At 26.1% G+C, this 13,149-nt stretch overlaps 1 protein-coding gene across 1 annotated transcript in view; it reads left to right on the top strand.

Moving 5' to 3' along the window:
• The window catches only part of LOC105846079 (transforming growth factor-beta-induced protein ig-h3), a 40,485-nt gene extending 33,741 nt beyond the window's left edge, over positions 1–6,744 (top strand). Inside the window, exon 5 of the mRNA XM_065792275.1 lies at positions 5,665–6,744. Within this exon, the coding sequence (XP_065648347.1) occupies positions 5,665–6,165 (501 nt within the window). The 3' untranslated portion in view covers positions 6,166–6,744. The remainder of the gene's footprint in view (positions 1–5,664) is intronic.
• The last annotated feature ends 6,405 nt before the right edge of the window (positions 6,745–13,149 follow it).

Here is a 13,149-nt window from a genome sequence, read left to right as displayed (position 1 = left end):
TTTAGCTCACGTGGAAATGTCGTCCGATCATCCAGGCACAACTTACACCCAGAAAAAATAGAACAAATCATCTTAATCAGAGAAAACATCGTCTTGTTGGAAAGGTTTGGCAAAAAAATTCTGAATTAATATTTGAAAAAGTTGTTTACATTTGACAAATGTCATTTGTGTCTATTTGTCAAAACCATGAATATACATTTTTTTTTGTTTTTTTGGATTTTAATAAACTTGTTTTCAAAAAATGTTAAACTTCTCGTCTCGTCTTAATCTCGGTCTCACGAGAAGTACTAACTTCTCGTCTCGGTCTCGTCTCGGTTTGAAAAAACCTAGTCTCGCTCATGGTTACAAGCAATATATAAACTTATTTGTAACTAACATAAAAAAATTGCAAGAAAAAAAAAAAAGTTTTACAACTAATTTAAACTTACTGTGTAATATAGCATGACACGTGTCTAAAATAGCAAATTATAAAAGCATATATAGACTTCAATATACAAACTACAACAACCCATATATTAACTTTTCTATAACTAGCCTAAATAAACACCCATTAAAATAAATGTAAGTAAACATTTAAGTTTGATAAATTAAGTAAGAAAAGCAAATGGATAAACCCAATTTAAATTACGCTTTTTTTAAATAGTTTCACATTTAGTCGAAATATGAAGCTATTTAAAAAATGGCAAATTAAACTTACTGCAAAAAACCTTTATCTACAACTTAATTGTGGTTTAAGAAAAACGCCTTTTAAAACTTTATCATTTATAGATAAAGAACTATAATATATTGACAAATCTAAATCAAACAAACAAGGCTTAAAAATATAATCTACAGAAAAAGCACTTCAAAATTTCTAATAGAAACCCTTTTTAATAAAAAGTTCAGTTGTTTTTCAACGGATTTGAATATTTAATCCGTTGAATTAACGAAATTTCGAAGCATCTGTTAATAGTTTAATTTACTCCATTAATTTTGTGATTTTTGGTTACGAATTACTTCGTTAATTTAACGGATAAAAGAAAACCGTTGCTTTTTCTAACGGATTGTTTTTAGAGTGTATATACAATATATATATATATAGATATGGATACATATATATATATATATATATATATATATATATATATATATATATATATATATATATATATATATATATATATATATATATATATATATATATATATATATAGAGAGAGAGAGAGAGAGAGAGAGAGAGATACATATATGTATACATATATATATATATACATATATATATATATATATATATATATATATATATATATATATATATATATATATATATATATATATATATATATATAGATAGATAGATATAGATAAAAAGAAATATATATATTTATATATATATATATATATATGTATATATATATATATATATATATATATATATATATATATATATATATATATATATATGTATGTATATATATATCTATATATATATCTATATATATATATGTATATATATATATATATGTATGTACATATATCTATATATATCTATATACATCTATATATATATATATATATATATATATATATATATATATATATATATATATATATATATATATATATATATATATATACATATATATATATGTATAAATGTTTATACATATATATATATATATATATATATATATATATATATATATATATATATATATATATATATATATATATATATATATATGTATAAATGTTTATACATATATATATATATATATATATATATATATATATATATATATATATATATATATATATATATGTATATACATATATATATATGTATAAATGTTTATATATATATATATATATATATATATATATATATATATATATATATATATATATATATATATATATATATATATATATATATATATATGTATAAATCTTTATACATATATATATATATATATATATATATATATATATATATATATATATATATATATATATATATATATATATATATATGTATAAATGTTTCACCGGAAGTTTGGAATTGGTATAACTAATTTGATAAAAATTGTAGTTATGTTGCAACCAAAAAGTTACATTAGCTGCATTGTTTTTCAAAAAAATTGTGGTGAAAAAGAATTCTTTAGAATTAAAATAATTTTAGCTTGTTCATTTGTTTTTATAACTTTTTAAAAGGTATTTATTTCCTTGTCTGCATTTAGAAATTAGTTCAGACTTTCTGTTAAATAAATTTATTTGACCTATATGGATAATACATTTAAATTTTTTGTTGCAAACATAACATTTATTTTTTGGAAATATTACAATAGGCAAGTGCAGTTTTAGTTTCTATTTAGAATTAATATTAATAACATAAAACATGTAAAAAATAGGTTTATAACTAAGAAAATAGTAAAATTCTCCTTTAAAAACTGTAAACTATTTTAATGGGTATTTCTCCCTCAAAAAACTCAAATGGTATAAATCAGAAACAAATTTCAAAGCATTGGTGTGCTAAGAAAAAGAGTAAATGAACAAAACTTTTCAAATCATGAAAGAGTAGTAAATGCAAATTTACTAAATAAAAAGCCATGTACGATTAATATTTCATGCAGAACTTTTTGGTGATTGGAAAAAAGCTCAAACCAAAAAGGTAGGAAGATATATCTATATTTACAATGTATTATTAGACATTTTTTCAAGGAGAAAGGACATCATTAGAAGAACTAGCGAAAACATGATAACGATTTTATACAAAAACGAACAATAGATTAATAAAAATAGGTTTGGAATTGGAAATAATGAAATGAATAGCACGATACAGAGAAACAATCTTAGCAGATGATAACTTTGAGACAGGCTGCAAATATGGTTTCCATGATAGGTCAATAATAAAAGGTAATCCGATCAGAAGTAATGACCAGGAATCAATATGGAGTTGAGTAATCAAGAAGAATTAAGTTGAGTAATCAAGAAAATAAAATCAATTTAGTTTTAAGAATATCAGAAGAATTAAATGAAAAACAACAGAGGACGAAACCAGAAGATACTGAAAAAGATATTTAGCATTAGAAACCCGGTGGGAAATGAGCTAGCGAATCGTTAGCATTACAGCAATTTTTAAGCAATTTTTTTTATCTTATTATTGTTTTATTGCAGATATAAATTGCTACTGATTGTAAATATTTAATTTTTTTTGTTTTTTTTCCCGTATAAATTTATTCAAATCGCAAAACATAATATAAACACAAATTGCAGGGGCAAAAAGAAAACGTAGTTTGTCTTGTCACCAAGCCTTAATCTATACCGTAAATATAAAGTAACAAAAATTAAAAATCGTAATACTCTATAATATAAAAAGTTTTTCTAAAGAATTTATAAATAAAAATCATAGGTTCTATTGTCCTACTTTAACTTTTTACTTTTATATTGCTTAAGAAAAATTTTAAAGAAAAAGTTAAAACATTTAGTATAATAAAAACTATATTATTAAAAAGCGTACTGGCAAATTCGTATATCATTAGCTACATATCGTAGCTTTGTAACTTGCTAAAAGATAATAAATCTATAAGTAGTCGATATTGCTAATTAAAAAGTTGTTGTGTGATTACACGCCACAGGCTTTTAGTTAACGATTGAAGAGTATGTATTAGTAAGCGATTAAATATTATTAACAATTAAATATATCGCTCACTAAAGAGCTACGGTGCGTAAACACATCACAGCTTATTACTTGCAGTTACTAGTTATTAAATGTTATTATTACTATATTATTGTAGCTTAGTAACGATATAGCTTAGATACGACAAAACGAAAAGTCTGTCTTTACTTGATAGCTAAATATCGTATCGTTGCAGCTATCGGCGAGATTGTTTAAGATAAAACAACTGAAAACTTAAAAAAATATATAAACACAAGCTAAAAATGGTTCAAGTTTGGTTGGTATAAAAAGAAATTGACAGAAAACCGTGCGGGTGTTATATGTAGGTTTAGAAAAGTTGTGAAAGATTTGGAAAGGTTGTTAAAGGTTTAGAAAGGTTATGTGTAGGTTTAGAAAAGTTGTGAAAGGTTTAAAAAGGTTATGAAAGATTTAGAAAGGTTATAAAAGGTTTAGAAAGGTTGTGAAAGGTTTAGATAGGAAAAAAAAAGTTGATAAAGAGTTCATATCAAGTGTACTTGATATGAACTTGAATTGCACTTTTTAAAGCATAGTGTAATATCTGTCCGCTTTCTTTATGCTATCTATCTAACTCAACTTCTTCTGACTTCTCATTCTACTATTCTTTTCTTTTCTTAAACTCGCTTACTTTAGGTCCGCTGAAGCGCGTTATGATGCTCTTTAGTGAGCTAAACTCATCTTCGGGGTCTTTATATGGCAATTAGTTCGAGAAGGATAAACCAAAATATCAGGTTTAGAAAGCCGTCCAAGAAAGAGTATGTAAAAAAGTGAATAGTTTAAAGCAACAGTATATGGCATGTATAAATATATGAATAAAGTTATATTATGTGTTGAGAGTTTTTCCAACTAATTGCTAGCTTATTTTGCTAGCGATCCTCGTGACCAATTTTCTGTCTTTATTGTAATTGATATTGCTTCTGGTCACTAGCTAATTTCCTGTTAGGAACGTGTCTGAGAAATCTCTATAGATTACGAAGGTGTAAGAGAAATCTTTTAAAAGAGTTTAAATAAAATATAACTAGAGCAATAGAAGAGTGATTCGGTTGTCAATAAATTTACCTACATCTATAATATCTTTACCTATATCTATAATATCGTAGTTTTCTCATTGCAATTGCACAACTAGAAATTAAAATCTTTTTTTTTTATTAAAAAAAAAATTCAAGTGAAAATCACATAATTATCACTTGGGATAAGTAATTTAATTAGGATCGTTTCATCTCTTATATGTTTGAGAGTGGATTGAGGTCTCCAATATTTTGCAAATATTATTTACTTTACTCTTTCCAAGAGCTTTTAGAGAATTTAGGAAACTTTACCATCCAAAACAGGACTGTTAAACTAAGTTTTAGACCTGTAATATCATTAAAAAAAAGCAGAAATTTCATAATCATTGTCACTATCAAGGAGACAAAAGCAAAATTGTTAAGTATACTCAAGAAAACTTAGCGCTCACCATCTTAGATAGAAGACGACGTAACAAAGGTTTACATTTACTTATTATTTTTTAATTAGGAGGGTCTCTATTATAACAAACTATTTAACTAAAAATCTTGTGTTAGTGACTTACACGAGAAAAAAAAAGGTCATAAAAAATATGTGTTCAAGTTGTAGTGCATTAAATGTTACCAGTTGCTGGGTGCTCATGTTAAACTGCATTAATTGTTACCAGTAGCTGGATGTTCAGGTTGCAGGGTCGTGAAACGGGTTTGGAACAGCACAATCATCAATTTATAAAAAAAACTCTTCTATATCTAGAAGCTTCTAAATAAAAAACAAAAAATAAGATCTTTTAAAAAAAGTGTGTGTGTAAGGAGGGGGGGAGGGGGAGGGGGTAGTGCCCTCTGGCCCCTTGGTTATAAAATAAGTACAGTATAAACTTATTCAGGTTTATTCAATTGCTTACAATTGCTTTCTCTATACATTCATAATTTTATAGAAAGTTTTTATTTTTTTATTTTCAGGTCAATTTTTCTAATTATTTTTAGACAATATCTGTTCAATCGGCAAACATTATTGATGGATTTATTCATGCCAACAATACATTGATATACATAGTCGATAAGGTTTTGTTTTTCGAGAAAAGTACCTTACTGGAAATAATAAACGCTGATCCAAGATTTCAAATGTATTCGTATATCATTAGAAATACAACAATAAAGAATCTAATAAAGAATACATTTTATTACACTTTGTTTCTTCCTGCTACTTCCATTTTGCTGAAACAAAACATAAATATTTTGTCGGAAAATGTAAATGTTAGGGAGAACTTCATTCGAAATCATATGATTGGACCTGGTGTTTTATATTTTAACAATTTTCAGCAAGGAGTAATATATCGACTAAAAACAATGAACCATATACCTAAATTGCTTACCGCGAGACGTGTGGACTCAGATACTTTAAGAATTGACAATAGAGTAAAGGTTGTGGAAAAAGATATTCTTGCTAGAAATGGTGTTATTCATGTTATAGATGGAGTGCTCTAATTAAATATATGAAATAATTGGAAATGACATTTATATTCACCAAGTAATGATAAACTTCAAGTAAAAACTTATTTGACCTACTTAAAAAGTAAACTCTACAACATTGTAAAACGCACTTGACAGTCGTTATGACAACACTTGTACAAATGTCGTTGCGTGTTTTCGTCGTATGTGAACGCATGATGTACTAGTGTTGTTGCGTGTTTGCGTCGTATGTTAACGCGTGATGTTCAAGTGTTGTAAAAATGCATTAAAAATCGAAGATTTATAGTCAAAACTCAAGCAATATTAAAGAAAAAATTGATTCCAAATTCAGCTTAGAGTTTTATTATTTAAAATGTTTTTAGAACATCTAAAATATAGCTCACACACATATACACGTACATTACATTTATCCTTATTTGTTTATTTTTCTATTAAAATATATTGAATCCATAAATGTGCATATAGTTGTAACTTTCAGTAATTTATGGGGAACATTTTTAAATTTATTTACTTCATGGAATAGTAAAATTTACTTTATGTAAATTTAATTTTCTCCGTTTGAAAGTTTGCTAATTATAAACCTCTCAATAATAATACTTAAGTTTTTGTTAACTATTACTATATTATAACTATAAACCTTTCGCTTGATAACAATTTTGCTGGCCTGGTAATTGTGAAAAGTTTTTTTAGCAAAAAAGCTCCAATGCCTTCAAATAAGCCTTCAAATAAGCCTTCAAATAAGTTTTGTATAAAAGGTTGTACAGCTTTTTTGAACGATGAATTGCTTTAACTTCTCCATCAATGAATCGCTTTGGAACTTTTTTTATGATATGCTTCATATTCTTGAGATATAAATATTTTTCCTATCCAAGCTTGGCCGCATTTAAATTTTTAAATTTTTTCAAGACCACTCTGCAAATGACAGGGGCTTGCTTTATGGAGGGAATAATAGGTTTTGTTTTATATTTGTCTATTAATCCTTTTTTTCTACCATTCCAGCTTTTCTTTCCATAGATTGGGTTTCTATTGCCGCATAAAAAATCAACTGAGGATTAAATCCGATAACAATATAAAAAATAATTACCCATAACTAATATCATTACAATGAAATAACAACACGATAGTTACCGTGTGCAAATTAATCTTTTAAATTTGTTAAGTAGTTTTTAAGTAAAGAACGAATAAAGGGTGTTGAATTTCATTGTGTTCAACCTATATCTGCTTTATTTGTGTTTGAGAAAGGGTTAAAGTATTTTTGCACATCGTTATAGCTATTGACTTTGAATTCCTTGTGGAATAAAAAGTAATGGACTAGGAATATCATCTGTGATATGGACAAGTACTATCTGATAATTTGCCGGCGTATTCTTTTTAACTGCTAGCATCTTTATCATTTTATCTTTAATAATTTTACATTTGAGTGAATTGTTGATGACTGCAACAGCTAAAAAATGTTTTTGCTTCTCTTTATCCATTTTACAAGACAACTTTCCACGAGCTGACCTTTGTACTTTTTGGCATAAAGAGTACTGATGTAGTTTTATGGCATTGCCCACAGTTGATCTTCTTTTTATATCATAAAAAAACTTTTCTTTTTTTCTTGTTGCATTTTCTTTCTTCTTTATCTTAAAAAGTAATTATAGTTCTTGATCTTTTTTAACTTGAATAATCTTTTCCATTTCTAAAACATTTTTCTCTATCATTAATTCGTGTAACCCTATGATTGGTTGGTATAACTTTATAATTGGTCAACGAACTTCAAGTTTAATATTTTTTCTCTGAACACTTTTTTTTTATTATTAAGTTTTTATTTCCAATACTGAGCTGAATTTTTTCTTTTATTAGGATATTTAATGGTATATCTTTCACATGTTGATGCACTGGGTTGAATACTTTTGGATATATCAAAACATAAAGCAGCTTGAACAAACTTGATCTGTTGCATGTCATTTAACAATGTGGAAATACCTCAGGCACGTCTTGCAGCTTTAGCTCTAGATTATTTCGGCTCTCTTTTGTTCCAAATGCGTTGTAAGATCATCAAGAAATCTCTTTTTGCTTTTTAAATAAATATAGTCTTGATGAAAAGTTGACATTTTATTATAGCCTTAAATTTGAAAACACGACAAAGGAAATGTCGCACATCTATGTTAGAAATACTTGTGCTATGTGTTTACGTAATCAATTAGTTTAATCTGCGCAACTTAATCTGTAAAATGACAGTTTTCTTTCTTGATTTAGAAAGATATTAAATTCAGATTATTTTAGAAAGATTATTTCAGAAAGACTTAAACATGATAGGGTCATTCCATATGAGATCGTCATATTCAAAAAATATTTAAACTGAATATTAGAATTGTTTTAAATTAAATTAATAGACACATTAGTGCATCTAAAAAAAAAGATATATTTCGTCATTTATTTTTATGCACGTGTAAAAGATGTTTAAAATTTCGTAGCCATTTTTAATATTTTATGATATAAAAAGCATGGATTTCCTAACATCGAGTTGTGTTAAACGTTTTTTTTTTTTTTGGTTTTTAATTCTCAGATTAAACATTAGTAATTAAATAAGTTTGATAATAAGTGATATTATTATTATATCAATTATTAGTTGGTATCTTACTAGAAAAGAAAAAAGGGCGTTTTTCACCGTCACGACCGCGACTATTATAACAATTTTAGTTTTTTTATACAACCTAAATTTAATTTTTTTTAATTAGAAAGTATTTAGCCAAAGCATTTTAGTTGAAATAAACATATATGTAAAAAAAAATTTATAAAATCCTTGTCTGAAAAAAAGTAAAATGCAATTTCTTTTTTGTCACGACCGCGACGTAACGGATGTTTCGATGTTTAAATGCGTCGTTTCGATGTTTTAATGGTTTTTTTTAGATGTTCAAATGCGTAAAGGAAGAAGATTTAATTCGAAAAACCATTGGTGTATATGCATAATTTCCAGACTATTCGTATATATTTTCAAATAGCTATTTTTGCATGCTATTCAAATGCTATTTTTGTAATATTATACTTCAAGTTTCTCTGAAAGTTAAAAAAAAAAAAATCAACTGAAAAATTACTTTGAATTAAAGACTCATATATGTAGATGATTTGTTCTACATATATGAAGATGACTTGTTGTACATATAAGCTATATAGATGAATTAATTCTCTTTCCGCTCTAATCACGGTTTCATAATATAAACTTTAGTTAGTTAATAAGCAAATAGATATTTTAAATCAAACAAGGTGCGAATCTTTTGCCAATAATTTTCTCAATAACATTCTTTTGGTAATAGTTTGAACTTCGAAATGTCTTTTTTTTTAATCCTGGTAACGATTTTGATGAAGAATTTAGTTTTGACAATCCAATCTCTTCATTGCGTTTTTTAATTTCATCAACATCAACTAATGAGCGCTTTGTGGTTCGTTTTGAGTGATGCATTTAATGTTTTCTGCAAAATCAAATCCTACGACAGCTTCGTTAGAATTTTGTTATACAAATATATCAGTTATTTGACGATATAGTTTCGCTTGATTAATTTTTACATATGCATGATCCAAAAAATCAGGAGCCACTTCGTATAATTCATATAATAATTCACTTATCGGCCCAGACCTAGAGAGTTTCTCGATATTGCAATAAACGTTAGGACGATTCTTTTTTAATTCAGTTTTAACCCATTTTTGCCAAGTTACTTGATTATTTAAACTCTAAATTTCATACTCTAATATTTGAATGTTTAGTGCATCCATACAATATTCGCAATGGTTCATGGAACACTCAATAAGCGGATTCTTACAAGTGAAGTTTAAGTGCATGTCATTGTCTGTCAACAATTAATCAAATATGGGATATGACATTTTTAAAGTTACAAATTTAAAACGTATATTTTCATGAATAGCGCAAACACAAACGTTATGTGGTACTTTTGTGATTGACAAAACATTACATGGTCTTAAGTAAAAAAAGTTTGTTAATCCGATAATAATACTGTTTTTTAAATATTCTATAAACTTCCTTTATATGATAGATCAAATATTTAACACTAATTTTTTTTTAATTCCGCCTTCACAATGTTTGGTGATGTTGTACTTATATCATCGCTAAGATAAAAATTTTGCGCTAATTTTATAGTATCATCTGATACATTTTTACAGTTGCTGCGATTTAACTTAAACGGTTGGTTTTTAGTTAATAATGTTTTCACAATGAAAGTGTTCTGTTCTGGAGATCCAACTAAGGCATTTTTTACTTTTTTCATTAACTTACTTTTGACTTTTGCTATTTTTTGTATTTCTTATTTTCCTTTGCTCATCATTGAGTGAAATTTTTAATCTTTGTCTATAAGTTTTGAATAACCTGTATTAAGAGTTTTGTTTTGCTCTGAGTTCTGTTTCCTCCATTTTGCAGACTTTTCTTATGGTGTCTTACTATATGATAAAAACACTATTACTTTTTTTATACTATATATATATATATATATATATATATATATATATATATATATATATATATATATATATATATATATATATATATATATATATATATATATATATATATATATATATATATATATATATATATAGTAACTTATATCGATATTGCAATAAACGTTACTTAGTTATAAATCAAGTATCAAGTTACTTAGTATATATATAAAATATATATATACTAAGTAACTTGAGCGACTTGATTATTAAACAGTTTAAAAAAAAAAACTGGCGGCATGGTAGTTTAATTTTTCAAAAGTAAATCTAATGCTTGCAAGTACAATTTTCAAATTATAAAAAAATAAAAATTCTGTGGTAATGTAATTCCAGTTGCGTTACGTCAATAACATCGCTTTAATCGCGTTTTCAAAGTAGTTACTGACTACGTAATGCAACTTTAAGTATAAAAGTTGGAATCAATTTTTCTTTGATAGGAAAATAATAATAAAGTCTTGTTTTAAATAATCAAGAGTTACATTTTATTAAAAATAAATGTTAATAATTTAAAATTTTTACTGTAAGAATCGAGTTTTTATATATTTTTTATTAATTATTAACTTTTGGCTAAAAATCTATTTTGCTATGAAATAGTGCATCTACCTTCTCCCTATACGTAACGAAAAACTTTTGAAAAATTATAATCACATTTACTTAAAGTATAACATTAAATGTATTTATTGGTTTTAGAAAATGAGAAAATTTCCAAGCCTTGACAGCGTAAAGGTGTCTCAGCTAAATTTTGAATTTATAATTATATTAATTTTAAAACGTATAAAGTATATATTATCAAAATCCCATTAGCATAAACAGTTAAAGAAAGATTTTTTAAATCACAAATTTTTCAAAGTTTTTATGGAATGCACCATAGGGGTCGTTCATAAATTACGTCATGCTATAAGGAGGAGGGGAAGGGGGGTTATTGGTTTTATGACGACTTATACAAAACTTACTTCTTAAGTGTAACAACTTTGTGAAAAGGATGGGGGGGGGGGGAATATTGAAATATCTCTTATTTTAAAAATTAAAAATGCCATATGCATTTTTAATTTTTAAAATAAGAAATATTTAATTATTCATGTGCATATGTAACTAGTAATACTAGCATTCTGGTCCCGTAAAATACGGGTCTTGGTAAGTCTATGATACACCGATCATTTCTATACTTATACCTTACTTCAATATTTTTTAGTAAGCGGTAGAAAAACATACATATTGTTTACCCTTTAAAGTTATGAATAAAAAAATAGTTTGTTAAAAAATTTTAAACGCTTCAGTAGTCGTTGTGCAAACCGCTATTTAGTGGTAGAAAATAAAAATCTGTCAAATCCTCGTTTTGAATCATCTAATTAATGCTCAATACTTTATAACTTCTTATTGTGAAATTGTAAACTTCTATAAAAGAAACCGGTACAGACTTTTCATTTTTTTTCTTTACTATGTTTCTTTTTTTTTTTTTTTTTCCAGACCATTCGCAGCTTATAACCCACAGCACACGACTCCGGGCCAGAACTCTAGCAAATCATGGCACGCCGTTACGACTATTAAGCTACTCAAGCAACTTTTTCACGTATGGTAAATCATCGCAAAGAGTCGCAGCGACGTGCGACGAAATGCCAGAACTCTGGCTATTAGTCGTAAGCCATTGCAACGGCATTGGATTTTGGGCTAGCGCTGGCCCGATTGCGTTGGATACAGAGTTTTGACCAAATATCGTTTTACCATAATTGCATTTTTATTTAAATACTTTTCTCGTTATCGATGATGATACTATAAAAGCAAAACTAAACGTTTACAAGATATATTTTGTTATTGCAGCGAATATATATATATATATATATATATATATATATATATATATATATATATATATATATATATATATATATATATATATATATATATATATATATATATATATATATATATATATATATATATATATATATATATATATATCTATATATATATATATATGTATGTATGTATGTATATATAGGTACGTGACAATTGCGTTTTACGTAACCGAATTTTATGCTGAAATTTTGTGCGACGATTTTCGTAGTCTCTTCAAAGTTAGTGTGCTTGAGGAAGGCTTTCTGGAATAACTTTTTAGTATTCGCTATCAACATAGATTATTTTTAGAAAGAAGAATAGTTGAAGCTTATTTTCGATTTGGTTTTAATTATACTCAATTGATATATTAACGAGTTTATTGATGTCAAAGTTTTGGTCGTACTTCTGTGGTGAAATTAGTGTCCAGGATGTAGTCCTTTTTTTTCTATTCAATTTTTATTTTTAAGTTATTCATTTATCTATGCACCTGCCAATTTTTGTTGAAAATATTATGTAGCAGTCACCCTATTTCTTGCTGCACTTTTGTTACCTAATTTACATTTTCCCTGATGTCAGCGCGGGAGACAGAGGGGTCCATTGATAATTTTTATATATATATTTTTTATATATAACATTCATATTACTAATATTATTAGCAATATTTAACTT

Source organism: Hydra vulgaris, chromosome 03 (assembly GCF_038396675.1).
Source record: "Hydra vulgaris chromosome 03, alternate assembly HydraT2T_AEP".
Classification (NCBI taxonomy): Eukaryota; Metazoa; Cnidaria; class Hydrozoa; order Anthoathecata; family Hydridae; genus Hydra; species Hydra vulgaris.
Note: the sequence above shows the minus strand (reverse complement) of the source record. Positions and strands in the feature narration are given on the sequence as shown.